The sequence below is a fragment of the Callospermophilus lateralis genome, chromosome X (genome assembly GCF_048772815.1).
Source record: "Callospermophilus lateralis isolate mCalLat2 chromosome X, mCalLat2.hap1, whole genome shotgun sequence".
NCBI lineage: Eukaryota > Metazoa > Chordata > Mammalia > Rodentia > Sciuridae > Callospermophilus > Callospermophilus lateralis.
In genome coordinates, this window is record NC_135325.1 from 23,170,562 (window position 1) to 23,186,194 (window position 15,633).

Genomic DNA, 15,633 nt, shown 5'->3' on the forward strand with positions numbered 1-15,633 from the left:
CTGTAATCATTTCATTCAGCAGGTTACTTATTCCCTTGGTGTGAATCTCTATACCTTCCTCTATCCCGATGACTCATAAGTTTGGTTTTTTAATGTTATCCCATATCTCTTGGATGTTTTTCTCATGATTTTTTACCAGCCTTTCTGAGTTGGCTAGACTCTTTTCAAGATGATATATTTTGTCTTCATTATCTGACGTTCTGGCTTCTACTTGCTCCACTCTGTTAGTGATACTCTCATTTGAGTTTTTAATTTGGTTTATAATTTCCTTCATTTCTAAAATTATTGTTTGATTTTTTAATTATCTCTATCTCCTGATAAAGATGCTTAACTTCTTCATTTATCTGTTTATGTAATTCATTTTCAATGTATTCTTTCACTGTTTGAATTTGCTGTCTTGTATCCTCTTTAAGGTTCCATTCCATCTGTCTAAGGTATTCCTTGAGTTCTTTATATGACCATATTTCTGATGACTCTAGGGGTCCTCCTGAATATTTAGGATGTCCTGCATTGTTTGTACTCCTTTTCTTCCTTGCTTTTTCATGGTGCTCATGTTACTTCTTGTTCTGTTTGACTGCTGAGTTACTGTTTACTGTTATAAATTTGTTTGATGCTTGGGAGGAAAGATATTAGAAGGGAAGGGAAGTAGTCACTAAAGAGAATGAGTGTAAGCAGGTAGAATTCAAGGAAGGGGGAATAAGAAAATTGAAAAGAGAAGAAAAGACAAAAGAAAAAAAATAGAAAATAAAAAAATGAAAAAAAAATTTTAAAAATTATAATGATAATAATAAAATGAAAATTAAAATAAAAAATAATAATAATAAAATAAAAAAATTTAAAAAAAATTTAAAAAATTAAAAAAAAATTTAAAATACAACAACAACAAAAAATGAAAATGAAAAAAAAAACCCTAATTAAAAAAAAAATTGATAAATGCAGTCTTAGAGTTTGATTAACTTCTCTTCCAGTAGGTGGAGCTGTGCCCACTGGGCCAAGCTGCTCCAATCACTGTGCAGCAGCTCTTCCTCCCAGACTGGGCAGGTCTCCAATCCTGAGTGCTTAGGGCCTTGTCTTGTGTCTAGTCACTTCCCCATTTTTCCTCAAGCCAGACCCCGCTCACTGGTGACGCTCACCACAATACTGGCTACACGCCAGATCTGCTGCTCCTGGGAGCCCAGTTTTCATGAACGCATGGGCACACTCTCCCTGTTTGCCATTCCCTCAGACCCTAACTTTGTAGAGCTTGGGGCTGAGAACCCCCAGCAAATTTGCTTGCCCTCCGGTAGCCACGCCCCCGGTAGCTGGTGCAAGAGACCTCAGTTGTCAGTACTGGTGGGAGCGGTAGCAGGGAGTTCTGCGCCGCGAGTCCCACCCCACTCCTGATTCCCTCAGTCTGGCTATCGCGCTCACGGGAGAGCTGGGAGGGGCCCTTAAGTTTTCCCCGCTGTGTGGAGAGGGATGGCTAGGGGTTTACACACCTGTCGCCTCTGGTTTCAATGAAGTTGTCTCCTCCGCCGCGTTTTGGTGACGTCAGTTCTCTGCCATGGTGGTATCCCATGCAAATGGTGACAGTTCGTTCCCTTTGTTGGGTGACCAATGCAACGGGTGGGTCCTGACGGTCTCTCCCAAGCCCCCTTTCAATCCTGTGGCCACTGCCTATGAAGGCTAGGTTGGCTTTTACCTCCGTAAATTCAGAAGGGCCAACCAGTTGTTTCGGCGGGGTCGTTAGTTCTGAGTCACAGCAGTTTGGCTGCAAGAAGCAGGTGAACGGGAGCTTGAATGCAGCCGATCCGGGCTCGGTGTGTGTTCTGAGAGGCCCAGACTGTTCATCCCAGATCCATGTCAGCTCAGCATTGCCTAGTGATCCTGAGCAAACAGCATTTAGACAGTTTACAACAACCTATGCCCGCAAAGCTGAAGAGGTCAAAGACTTGATCTCTCTGCGCCCGTCGCCATGTTGAATCTCTTATATTTTAATCGCATAAATGATGTTCTCTTTCTGATTATTAAAGTTTATTACCCCATTTAAATGGGGAATTCATTAGAGTAGAAAGAAAAATAAACAAAATTCTAAATTTTAATAATAATGACTACTGGCAATATTTTGTTTTGTCTCTTGTATTTATCTCATATCAGATTCTGTGTTCTCCTGTTTTGTTGAGGAGTCTTGTTTCCATCCCCAGATATTTGTTTTTATTTTGTTTCCCTTTGGGTGTCTTTGTCTGGTTTTGGTATTAGGGCAATATTGACTCTTTATAATGAGTTGGAAAGTGGTTTCAGATCTTTCATTTTTGTCATAATATGTAAGGGATTTGATTAACTCTTCCTGAAATTAGTTTATTTCATCATTGAAGTCATCTCATCATGGCCTTTTCTTTGTCAGATTTCCAAAAATTATTAATTTAATATGTTGTCAATTCTATTAGCCTGTTATAGGTCTATTCAAAATTTCTATTTCTTCTTGAGATATTTTATGTAAGTAATTTCTTGGCATGCAGGTATTCATTGTGTTGTTCTTTTTTATTTACCTAAATAGTGAATAATGTCATTTCTTTCATTCCTGATTTTATGAATTAAGTCATTTCTTTTTATCTTGGTCAACCTACTTTAAGTTTTATGAATTTTGTTAATATTTTCAAGATCCAACTTTTGGTATTGATTTTCTGTATTTTTGTTTTATTAACTTTTATCTTTTATTATTTATTTTCTTCTATTTGCTTTGGACTTGATTTGCTCTTATGTTTTCTTATTTTTAAGGGTAAATGTTAGGGCATTGACTAGAGATCCTTCTCTTTTTTTTTTTTTTATATAGGCTTAGTGCTATATATTTTCCTCCAAGCACTGCTTTACATTTAGCTCAAGAGTTTTAATATATTGTGTTTTTATTTTTATTCATGAAAATGTCCTATGTAATTTATTTTGAACTCATTGGTTATTTAGGTGTAGTTAATTTCCACTTACCTATGAATTTATCATTTCATTTTGTTACTCCTAATATCATCCTATTATAGTTAAAAGGCATATTGTTACATTTAAGTTAAATTGATTTGGGGTTGTTTTATTACACTCTGTAGGTTAATTATGTTAAACTTAAAACTATAGGAGTTAGAAATGATTACATGTGATGTGTTATCTGTATGATGGTGCATGTCTGTGTGTGTAATCACAGAAGGAAGGAATTGCTTGAAATAATTAATAATTTTAATAATTAAAGTTTATTAAAAATAATCTTTATAGGATGATTTTCAAATATATATTGTTATAATTTTGATTTAAAATCCCTAAATTAAAGAAAACAAAGTAATTTTGTGACATTTAAAAATTTTGAAAAATTAAGATATGTCATTCTGCACAATTCTTGCATCTTGCATGTTCATAGAAGCATTCACACACAAACACACTTTTCAATAAAGAAGAAATGAATCTTACCTTCTGTACAGTAATTTAATTCATATTTTTAAAAGTATGTTAAGGTTTTGTTCTTAATAAGTCTATATAGTGAGTTTACATTTTCATATAATGAAAATGTATACAAAAATGTTTTACTTAAGAATCACAGAAAATTTAAAAAATTCCATAATTCAGTTTAAATATCTTACATGATTTTGTGGGTAAATGCATGTGCAATATGATATTTTGACTCTGACTCACTGTTTTACATAGTCAACAATTAAATACTTAGAAATCTATTTATTAGTGTTTAGATTGTGGCTCTTCCAGGATTCTAGAAATTGATTATACAATTATATTTAGATGTGTGTGTGTGTGTGTGTGTGTGTGTGTGTGTGTGTGTATATATTTCTGTGCAGTGATACTTTGCTTAATATTTTGAATCATTCTAAATTGAAAGGGAAATTTTCTCAGTGTACTGGAGTGTAATTTAGTACAGCAATGAAAAGAACGTGTAAAATACTGCAGAGACAGCACACCCTATGAGAATTTACTTTATGAATTAGTGCCAGCAAGGCAAGATTGATTTTCTGAGTTCCAGTCATTTCAGATGCCCTTTACTCTGTTTAAAGTTAGGTATAAGTTGTTTGTCTTTGTGTGAGTATATGTGTAAATGTAAATAGCCAATGGGTGCTCTTTTGGTGAACCATATAATAGGAAAATGTAAAATCAGCCAGAAGAGTCAATTTATTTCTAGTTGTAACCCTTTTCAACACTGCACCAGATTTGAGCAGAATCAAAAGTACTGTTGGTAAATAGCCTAACATTACATCTCTAAACCCTAGAAAAGGAAGAACAAATCAACATCAAAAGCAGTAAGAAGACAGGAAATAATTAAAATCAGAGCTGAAATCAATGGAATTGAAAGAAAACAAAAAAATTCAAAAAATCAACAAATACTGTGACCAGCGTGGCTGATCTAGCAGGTTCTGGCGAGGGGTGGAGGGGGATAAGAAAAATAAGAACTCACACACTTACAGATGTTTTTGAAGATAAAGCTGGGGTTGGATGGAGTGCTACTCTCTGATGGAGAAGCAGGCCTAAAGAGTTTTGGCAACAATCTTTATATGTCTCTTCATCAGGTTAAAGACTATTCAAGCATTATTCTTTGTACTCAGAAAGTTACAGGGCTAGCAACATTATGTAGCTTTTTTGCAGTTACATTCTACAGTTACAATATGCAATGTTAGGAGCTTTGTGTAGCTCTCAAGAAAAGTCCATTGTTTAAAGTTACTGTTAGGCTGGCAGTTTCAGGAGTAGCAGAGCTAGTGAAACATTATGGTTGTCTAGCAAGAAAGTTCCTTTATTCCCAGGAGCCATGTGCCTGGGATCAAGGTCAAGGCTGATAAGACTCTAGCACGGAGCCTCCTAGTGGAGAGCATTACCACAGCAGTGAGGCATCCTGCACCTTTGCACAGAAACATTCCTAGGCACCACGCATGCCACAGCCATGAGGTCATCCAAGACCCCAATTAATTCTTTGAAAAAAATAAATAAAATTGATAAACCCTTAGCCAAGCTAACAGAGAAAGAGAAAACTCAAATTACTAAAATATTTGATAGATAAGGAAATATCATGGGGCTGGGGTTGTGGCTCAGTGGTAGAGTGCTCTCAACTAGTATGCATGAGGCACTGGGTTCATTTTCAATACCACATAAATATAAAATAAAAATATTATGTCTACCTAAAACTAAAAAATATTTTTTTAAAAAGGAAATACTACAATGGACACTACTGAAATATAAACAATAGAAACTATTTTGAAAATTCATACTCTAATAAAATAGAAAATTTTGAAGACATTGACAAGTTTCTAGAGACATGTGATCTACCCATATTGAATCAGGAGGACATTGAATATTTAAACAGATTAGTTTCAAGCAATGTAATTGAAAAAGCCATCAAAAGCCTACCAACAAAGAAAACCTCAATACCAGATGGATTCTCAGCCAAGTTCTATCAGACCTTCAAAGAAGAATTAACACAAATCCTCCTCAAATTATTCCAAGAAATAGAAAAGGAGGGAAGCCTTCCAAACTCATTCTATGAAGCTAGCATCACTCTGATCTGAAAATCAGACACATCAATGAAAGAAAACATCAGAGTAATACCTCTAATGAATATAGATGCAAAAATTTTTAATAAAATGCTGGCAAATCACATATAAATACATTAAAAAGTTACTGCACCATGGTCAAGTGGGGTTCATCCCAGGGATGCAAGGTTGGTTCAACATATAGAAATCAAAAAAGGTAATTCAATACATCAATAGACATAAAGATAAGAATCACATGATTATCTCAATAGATGCAGGGAAAGCATTAGACAAAATAGAGCTCCATTCATACTCAAAACACTACAAAAACAACATCATAAAAGCTATATATGCTAAATCCAAGGCTAACATCATTCTAAATGGGAAAAAATTGAAAGCATTCTTCTAAAAAACTAGAACAACACAATGATACCCTCTTTTCCCACTTCTATTCAAATAGAAACTCTAGCTAGAGCAACTAGATGAAGAAAGAAATTAAAGGGATACGAATAGGAAAAGAATTCAAACTATCCCTATTTGTGGATGACAGGATTCTATATTTAGAAGCCCCAAAAACTTCACCAAAAAGCTTCTAGAACTCATAAATGAATTCAGCAAAGTAACAGGATATAAAATTAACACCTGTAAATAATTACATTCCTATACATCAGTGATGAATCAACTGAAAGAGATTCACAATATCCTCGAAAAAAAATATTTGGGAATCAATCTAACAAAAGAGGTGAAAGACCTCTACAATGAAAACTATAGAACACTAAAGAAAGAAATTTTAAAAAAACTTTAGAAGATGGAAAGTTATCCCATGCTCTTGCATAGGCAGAATTTATATTGTCAAAATGGTCCTACCACCAAAAGCGTTACAGATTTAATGCAGTTCCTATTAAGGTTCTGATGATGTTCTTCACAGAAATATAAAAGGTAATCATGAAATTCATTTGGGGGCTGAGGTTGTGGCTCAGTGGTAGGGCACTCATCTGGCACTTGTGAGGCACTGTGTTTGATACTCAGCACCACATTTAAATAAATAAATAAAATTAAAGGTATATAATAAAAATTCATTTGGAAGAATAAGAAGCCCAGAATAGGTAAAGCAATCCTGAGCAAGAGAAGTGAAGAAGGAGGCATTACAATACCAAAAAACTTTGAATTATACTACAGAGATATAGTAACAAAAATGGTATGGTATTGGCATCAAAACAAACACATGGACCAATGGAACAGAATAGAAGACAGACAAATACACATAAATAAAGTTATCTCATACTAGATAAGGGTGCCATAAACATACATTGAAGAAAAGATAGCCCCTTCAACAAATGGTGCTAGGAAAACTGGAAATATGTATATAATAGAATAAAATTAAAACCCTATCTCTCACCCTGCAAAAAAATCAACTCAAAATGGATCAAGTGCCTGTGCATTAGATGAAAGACTCTGCACTTACTAGAAGAAAAGTAGGCCCAAATCTGTCATGTTGGCTTAGAGATCTAATTCCTCAGCAAGACTCCTAAAATTCAAGAAGTAAAATCAAGAATCAGTAAATGGGATGATATCAAACTAAAAAAACTTTTTCAGTGCAAAGGAAACAATCAAGAATGTGAAGAGAGAGCCTACAGAATGGGAGAAAATCTTTGCCACTTGGACCTCAGAGCATTAATCTCCAGGATATATAAAAAACTCAAAAAACCTAGCACCAAATAAAACCCCAAATAACCCAATCAATAAATGGGTAAAGTAACTGAACAGGCACTTCACAGAAGAAAATATACAAATAGTCAACAAATATATGAAAAAAAGGTTCAACATCACTAACAATTAGAGAAATGCAAATTAAAACTATACTGAGAGGCTAGGGTTGTGGCTCATCGGTAGAGCAATTGCCTAGCATGTGTGAGGCACTGGTTTCCATCCTCAGCACCACAAAAAAATAAATAAACAAATAAATAAAAGGTTTTGTGTCCAACTACAACTATATACACACATACTATACTGATGTGGCCATATCAATATTTATAGCAGCTCAATTCACAATAACTAAGCTATGCTACCAGCCTAGGTGACCTTCAACTGATGAATGGATAAAAAAAATGTGGTACATACACACAATGGAATATTGTTCAGCTATAAAGGAAAATGAAATGTTGGCATTTGCTGGTAAATGGATCAAACTGGAGACTATCATGCTAAGTGAAATAAACTAATTCCAAAAAACCAAAGGCCAAATGTTCTCTCTGATATGTGGATGCTGACTCACAATAGGTTGGGGGGAGGTAGGAGTGGAGGTTCACTGATTGGACAGGGGGAATGGGGGGAAGGGAGGGGGTATTAGAATGAAGAAAACAGTAGAATGAATCAGACGTAACTTTCCTATGTTCATATTGAAAACATGACCAGTGTAAATCCACATCATGTACAACCACAAGTATGGGAAATTATACTCCATGTATATATGATATGTCAAAATGTATTCTACTGTCATATAACTAAAAAGAGCAAATAAAAATTTAAAAAGTATTGGTGGTCAATTGCCATTACATTTGACATTGATTGGACTGGTGTCTTTACTGTCACTCAAGCTCCTTCTTTCCTTATGGGTGACTCACATGTCTACTCATCCTGTATGTACAGTTGTATATGTATATGTTAGCTACTAGCTACATGTAGATATTTAAAGTTTTTTTATTAAAATTAACTGACTTTTAATAAGTAGTTTATTCCTCACAATTGTCTCATTTCAACTTCTCATTATCCACATATGACTTTTGTATAGTGCAGAACATTTTCATTACTACAGAAAATTACATTGGACAACAGTGATATAGATCATTCCATATTATTATCCTTAGTTTTCCTGCTACTATGTGGCAGCACTGTGCCATAGGCTGGTTAATCTTCAGTGGCTATTTTATTCTAAGATCTCAACTCTGCTGTTCTATATTGTTTACCCCTCTTTTTTCTACCAACATTTGTCAGCCCTTTAAGGATTTGCAACCCTTTGGGTAATCTTTTATAATTGTTATTCTGAAAGTAGTGCCTCAAAGATATAGACAGGACATTTGATAACTGCTCTGTTTGATTCATAAGCAGTTTTTTTTCTATCAACCCTGATCTCAATGATACCACTGGTTATGGGTAACAAGTCCTTCTTCCCCATATGTTGAAGTTTGAACATTAAAGAAGCATTCTGAGGCAAGCATATAAAGCAGGGTTTATTTACGGATTTACCTATCTTTACTGACTGCTTGTCTAATTCTGGCTTCATCAGGACTGAAATTTGTCCTTTGATAGAATATCCTTTTTCAATTTGAGGTATTCCTGTCTTTGAGTAACAACATCTGGGAAAGCACTTAGAACAGCATGCAAACTTTCAAGTTTTTCTTCTTTGGATACTGTGGTGGTTTTGTTGTGGTAAGTCTAATGATCTTTCGTCTCTATAAATCACTTAATTTTTGGTATCCACAGTGTGGGAAGGGGAGGTGAGGTATGTCCTGGAACCAATACCCCATGGATACTGAAGGATGACTGTAAATAATGTTAAAACATATATAATACAAAATATTGATTTATATTAATAACAAATTAAGAAAAAGACAGTTGGACCAAAAGATGAAAAATAGATATGAGACATAAAATATAACTAGTTACTGGAAGAATAAATAATAAGAAATTCCAGAAAAATAAGATTAAACAAAGAATTTTATTGTATTTTTCTTTGTGTGTAAAATATCAAAGCAGGTTGTATTTGTACATGAAATACTACATCTTTATGCAATTTTCTCTTTGACGTCTGCTTGCTGGTGCTACTGCAGAAATAGATTATTGTGGGAATGAGTTGCTTGCTTTGTTTTGTCAAAGAAATGAAACAGCCATTAAAATAACACATGCTGCAGTATTTTATGCTTCTATAATTCTGTTATGAGAACAGACTGTTTACATAAGATTCTGTGACAGGAGATGGAATTAGTAGCTAAAGTTAAATAAAAACAAAATGAAAACCCAAGTGTTTTCCATTGTAGGGCATTACAAATGAGTACAACCAAAATATAACTTTTATATTATTTAACTCTTCATTTTATTTGAAACTTTTCTGATTGTCAGCATGAACTTTATAAGTAGAGCACAGAACTAAATGTATGTACCTCTGAAGCCCATCATTGTTGTCTTAATTTTGGAGGCTTTTGGTAGGTCAGAGGACTATTATTCTTACTTCTTCACATTCAAAGTATTCACATTCTTGCCATTTTCCACTGTTTATCTCTAGAAACTTAACAAGGAAACACAGGGCAAGATTGTGTGTGTGTGTGTGTGTGTGTGTAGTATTTAGGGTTTTCTACGTATGGGATCATATCATCTGAAAAGAGAGACAATTTTACTTTTTCCTTTCTGACTTAGATTCCTTTCATTTCTTTTTCTTGTGAAGAAATAATTGCGCTGCTGTGTAAGTACTGCAAGCTAACCAATTGCACCACTGGAATGCTAAATGTTTTCTTTGATATAAGGAGGCTGATTCATAGTGGGAGCAGGAGCATGGGAGGAATAGAGAACTCTAGATAGGGCAGAGGGGTTAAAGGGGAAGCGAGGGGGTAATTAATGATGGTGAAATATTGATGATCATTACTATCCAAAGTACATGTATGAAGACATGAATTGGTGTGAATACACTATGTATACAACTAGAGATATGAAAAATTGTGCTCTATATTAATAATAATTATAATGCATTCTTCTGTCATATATAAATTAAAAAATTTACATAAAAAAAGAAATAATTGTTCTGGCTTGAACTTGCAGTACTCTGTTTAGAAGAAGTGGCAAATGGTAAAAACTCTAAAGACTCTGGAAAAAACTCTTAGACCCATTAAATAAATTCAGTAAAGTTGCAGGATGCAAAGCCTATTAAAATTAGTTGTGTTTTTATTCACTATAAATGAACCATCGAAAATGAAATTAAGAAACAATACCAGCCAGGGTCTGTGGCACATGCCTATAATTCCAGCAGTTCAGGAGGCTGAGGCAGGAGGGTCGCGAGTTCAAAGCCAGCCTCAGCAAAGGCAAGGCTCTAAGCAAGTCAGTGAGACACTGTCTCTAAATAAAATACAAAATAGGGCTGGGGATGTGGCTCAGTTGTTGAGTGCCCCTGAGATCAATCCCCAGTACTGATAAATAAAGAAATAAATAAAAATAAAAAATAAACAATACCATTTGCAGTAGTATAAGAAAGAACCTAATCCTTAGGAATTGACTTAACCAAGGAAATGAAATGTAAATACAAAATATTGATGAAAGAAATTAGAGGAAATGCAAATATTGAAAGATATCCTGTGTCCACAGAAGACCTGAGCCTCATGTTAACTATACATATGTGACTTTCTAATAAAAAGGAAAACTATTTTCCAAAGTTACTATAAATTTTTTTTATTCCTGTCAGCAATGAATGGATGTACTAGGTGTTCACATCTTTACCAGTACTTAGTATTGTTACTTTTGTTTAATCAGTTTGATAGATGGGAGATGGTATTTCTTGTGACTTCAATTTGCATTTATTTCCCTAATGTCTAATGATGTTACATCTTTTAAAAATGTTTTTTATTCATGTATTATAGTCATACATAATATAAATTTTGATACAATCATTTTGATATTATTATATCATAATATCATTTTTATATTATATTTAATTTTGATATCATACATGCATGGAATATAATTTGTTCCATTTCAGTCCTGAGTAATTCCTCTTTACCCTACCACCTGCTGCCCCCTTCCTTTTGCTATTCTGGTCTTCCTTGTATTTAATATTTTTTCAATCAGTGCTTCATAGATACAAATGAAGTGAAATTCACTGTGATATATTCATATATGTATATAGCATCTTTTGGTCAATTTCATTTTACATTTCCTTCCCTTTTCCTGTCCCTTTGCCCTTCCCCTTGGTCCTCTTCCTCTACTGATTTCCTTTCTATTTTCATGGAACCCCCTTCCATTCCCCCGCCCCATTTATTTCTCTCTAGCTTCTGCATATCAGAGAAAACATTTGACACTTTATTTTCTATCTTTTTTGGAACTGGGGATTGAACCTAGGACCACTCAATCACTGAGTCACATTCCTAGCCCTATTTTGTATTTTGTTTAGACACAGGGTCTCACTGAGTTCCTTACCACCTCGCTTTTGCTGAGGCTGGCTTTGAACTCATGATCCTCTTGCTTCAGCCTTCTGAGCCACTGGAATTACAGGCATGTGCCACTGCACCTGGCAGACTCTTTATTTCTGAGTCTGGCTTATTTCACTTAGCATGGTATTCTCAGTTCTATCTGTTTACCAGTAAATGTCATAGTTTCATGTGCTAATGTGTCATTATGTGCATATCTTCTTTTCTAAATTGTATTGAAATCTTTCACCTGTGTTTTCATTAGCTAAAGCATTTTTTTTGGTTGACCTTTGAATCTTTTTAATGTATTTTAGATACAGTTTTTTTTGTTTTTTTTTTTTTTTTTTTTTTTGTGTGTGTGTGAGAGAGAGAGAGAGAGAGAGAGAGAGAGAGAGAGAGAAAACTGTATATTTTGGCTTATAATTTTATCTCCTTTACAAATGTATTTAACAGTACAGATGTTTTAAATTATAAAATTAATCATGTTTTCTTACATTTCTCCCTATAGTTTTATAACTATAGGTTGTATATTTGGATTTTTAGTTCACTTAAAATAAATAGGAATTGTTTAAATATTTATGTATTTTTTATTTTTTAGAACAATTTTAACCTCACAAAAAGTAATCTTATTGTTTTCGGTAAATGTGGCTTCACTATCACAAGATAATTTTAATTTGAAAACCGTTCTTATAAATTGTTGCCAAATCAATGATATCACATATTCCTCAAAAATAAGTCACAGTATAATGTTTGTTTGTTTGTTTGTTTGTTTTGTCTCAGGTGGCAACATATGACTTCAGCATTCAAATTTATATTAATTCCTTTAAGGCTTCAGAACTCTACACTGAATATTTGTCAACGAAAAATTCTGATTTGCCAAAGACCACACCACTTATCAAACCATGTTCTGTTCAAGCAACTGGTATGTAATAAGAAATAGGCAACTGATGTGGGTAAAACAAAGATTTTTACTTAAGCATCTAAAAGTTTAAAAAATCAGAGTGATATTCATTTTTCAAAAATAGACTTATGAGAAGGTAAGATTATGATATGATTTCCTTGCATGTCATTTAAGTTTTGAGTACATAGAATTAAATGTTAATTAAAACCACAGATATATTTGTAGGTAAGTGACTAATTGCTAAAATAAATTAGAAGAGAATAAAAGTAGATTTAGTACTTTATTGTGTGGGAAGATTTAAATTTATTAAGGCAAATTATAAGTTATTGAAATAAAAGGAATTGAAAATAAAATGAAAAAACTGACAATTTCATTTTAGAAAATGTTTTTTATTCCAAAAGATTGGGTTTACTAGAAAAGTTGGTACATTTAAAGACAATTATTAAGTACAATCAAATTTTGAGTTAGGTTTTTGAATATTTACTTACTATTTACAAATATTCTTGAATAAAACTGAAGTATACTGCAAACACTAACACTTTCATCAAGCTTTGTCTTTGCTTTTTATCATATGAGCTTGAATGTTTTTTCCCCTGGAAAGTAAAGAATCCTATACTTGTTTTTATAGTTCTGATACTGAGTTAAATTGTCATTAATTATAGTGAATGAGTATCATATCAGTTAATAATTATGCATGGCATTTCATTAGACAGGCCTCACTAAAATAGCATGTGCATGATAGAAATTTATTTCACTCTCATTTAAAATCCCTAATTAGGAAGTACAGAGCTGGTATGGAAGCTCTAAGAAGTTAACATTTTTAAAAATCGTGTTTTAAAGTATCCTTTATAAAAAAGAAAATCAACATTGTCTGGTTTTTGCTGTCTAAATTAGGTAGGTTATCACTTATCGTGAATTCCTCATTCATTATATTAGCTTTTTCATTTTTTATGTGACTGTTTCACAAGATTGGCTTTTGCCTTTAGTTTCATTCATCTTTTCAATAGATCTTTTTATTAATTTGATGTTAAATCTAGCTATCTTTCCCCCTTGGTTTCTAGCATTGTTTTAAATGTTAGAGGTTTGAGAAATATGAATTTCTGTTTGTCCCCATTTTTAATGGTTTTTAGCAATTTTAAATTACCAAGAGTTCTTAATATTTTTGGATCATTCCTTGCCTTGCTGGGGTGTGTGTGTGTGTGTGTGTGTGTGCGTGTGTGTGTGTGTGTGTGTGTGTACATAAACAGTTTCTTTTATTACTATTTTATGATTATTTCTTTGACATTCTCTTCTGTTGATTACATTGTTTGTATTTTAAGTGGAATTATTTTTCCTTTATGCCTTTTTTTTTCATGTTGAGTAGTTCCTTTTATTTCTGTCGAACTTTACCTGTTCTTTCATGCTTATTAGTGACTCCCAAAAGGCTAGCTTTGGCACCAAATACTGTATCTAGCAGTCAGGATACCAATGAACGTTTTTAATGTGAGGGAGTAAGGTGGTCTGAAGTGTTAGTTGGTGAGTCACCTGATGGTTCAGTTTCTCCAGAACATGATTCTCTAATAATCTATTCTAGGGAGAATATAACTTCTTTGTTTAAATGAAATAAGACTTTCTAACTGGTGAAGTAACATGCCAAAACAATGCCCACTTTTTAAAGATATAAACACACCATTTTTTTCTGTCTATCCCCTATTGCCAGTTTTTATTTACAAAGGCCATATTATATGTACTACTTTTTGTATATCTGTCATAATGTTATCTTTTCCATAATTTCTCATGACAGATATTGTGTATGATACAATGGTGACCACGATCTACAAATTTCTGTTATCCCACAGATCCTAAGCTCCCTGCAAAATATCCATTAATTCCAGTGATATAATAAAGCATGTGTGAGATACATACATGTTCAGGATCATAAATTAATACATTTCATACACTTGTTTTCCTAATTGCTTATGAGATCTTTTAGTTTCTATTAAAAATTCAAATGTCTCAGCTATACTTTTCAAAAAGTATAGGTTTTTCTAGCAGGAAACAATAACTTCTAAGACATTTAAGTATTTTTATAGCTACCCATTCCTAATTTTCTATAGAATAAGCCATTTACTCTTAGTACTTTCTTGTTTTATCTAGGAAATATTATATGATATGCCATCTATATAGTGTCCTGAATTCCAGTAATTTTTTCTTCATTTCTCCTCATTTTGGCATTGATCAAATTTTTCTATGGGTATTATTTTAACTGTATACATTTTTCTTAGCTCAATATTAAGTATATTGCATACTTTTTATCATCTCATTTATAACATTTAATGGTAATTGATTATTAAATTCATAAAGTTGAAAGTTGTAAGTATGAAAAGCAGGATATTTTTGAAATATTTTTAGACATAATTTTATTTCCTAGCTAGAAATGTAATCACAGAAGCAAGCCTTATTTTCTCAATGTTTCATGTAGATAAATATACCAAGTGCCTATGAGCTTATATCTATTAATACCTTATCAGAATATTTACTTTTCTTTCAAAGTATTACAAGCACCATTGAATTTATCCAGTACTGAGTTTGTATTTCACATTCCTTTACATGAGATGGAGGCTAATAAAAAGGTCAACAAAACTCAGGTATGTATAGAGAATTTATACAGTTTATAATTGTTTTATTTTATTGTTTTTTTAATTATGATTTTTAGTTTACTAAATGGATTTTGAATGATTTGAAATATTCCCTATGAGCAATATTTTCCCTAATATTTATGCTATTTGGAGCAAGAATACTGGCACTTTTAAAAAGGGTGTATATGTGTGTAGTGTGTGCGTGTATAATTTTTCAAAGTAATTTTCAAAGCATATAGTCACATACAAAGCTATGTATCTTATAAATACCTTATAAATAGATGAATATATTTAATAAGAATATTCAAAATATTTGAATAAAATTAAATTATTTTCTTAATAAAATGGAAGCTATGATTTAAATTAATGTGAACTATATTCCATACATATAAGAAAATTTGTCAAGTAGCAATAATAAAAGTGAAAAATTGAGGTATAAAATAATTTGTACATTGATC

The 15,633-nt window shown here is 32.8% G+C and overlaps 1 protein-coding gene across 1 annotated transcript in view; it reads left to right on the plus strand.

The window, feature by feature from the left end:
* The window catches only part of Cfap47 (cilia and flagella associated protein 47), a 421,187-nt gene that overhangs the window by 87,592 nt on the left and 317,962 nt on the right, over positions 1–15,633 (plus strand). The window contains exons 22-23 of the mRNA XM_077107522.1: positions 12,437–12,578; positions 15,090–15,184. Coding sequence (XP_076963637.1) covers positions 12,437–12,578; positions 15,090–15,184 — 237 coding nt within the window. The remainder of the gene's footprint in view (positions 1–12,436; positions 12,579–15,089; positions 15,185–15,633) is intronic.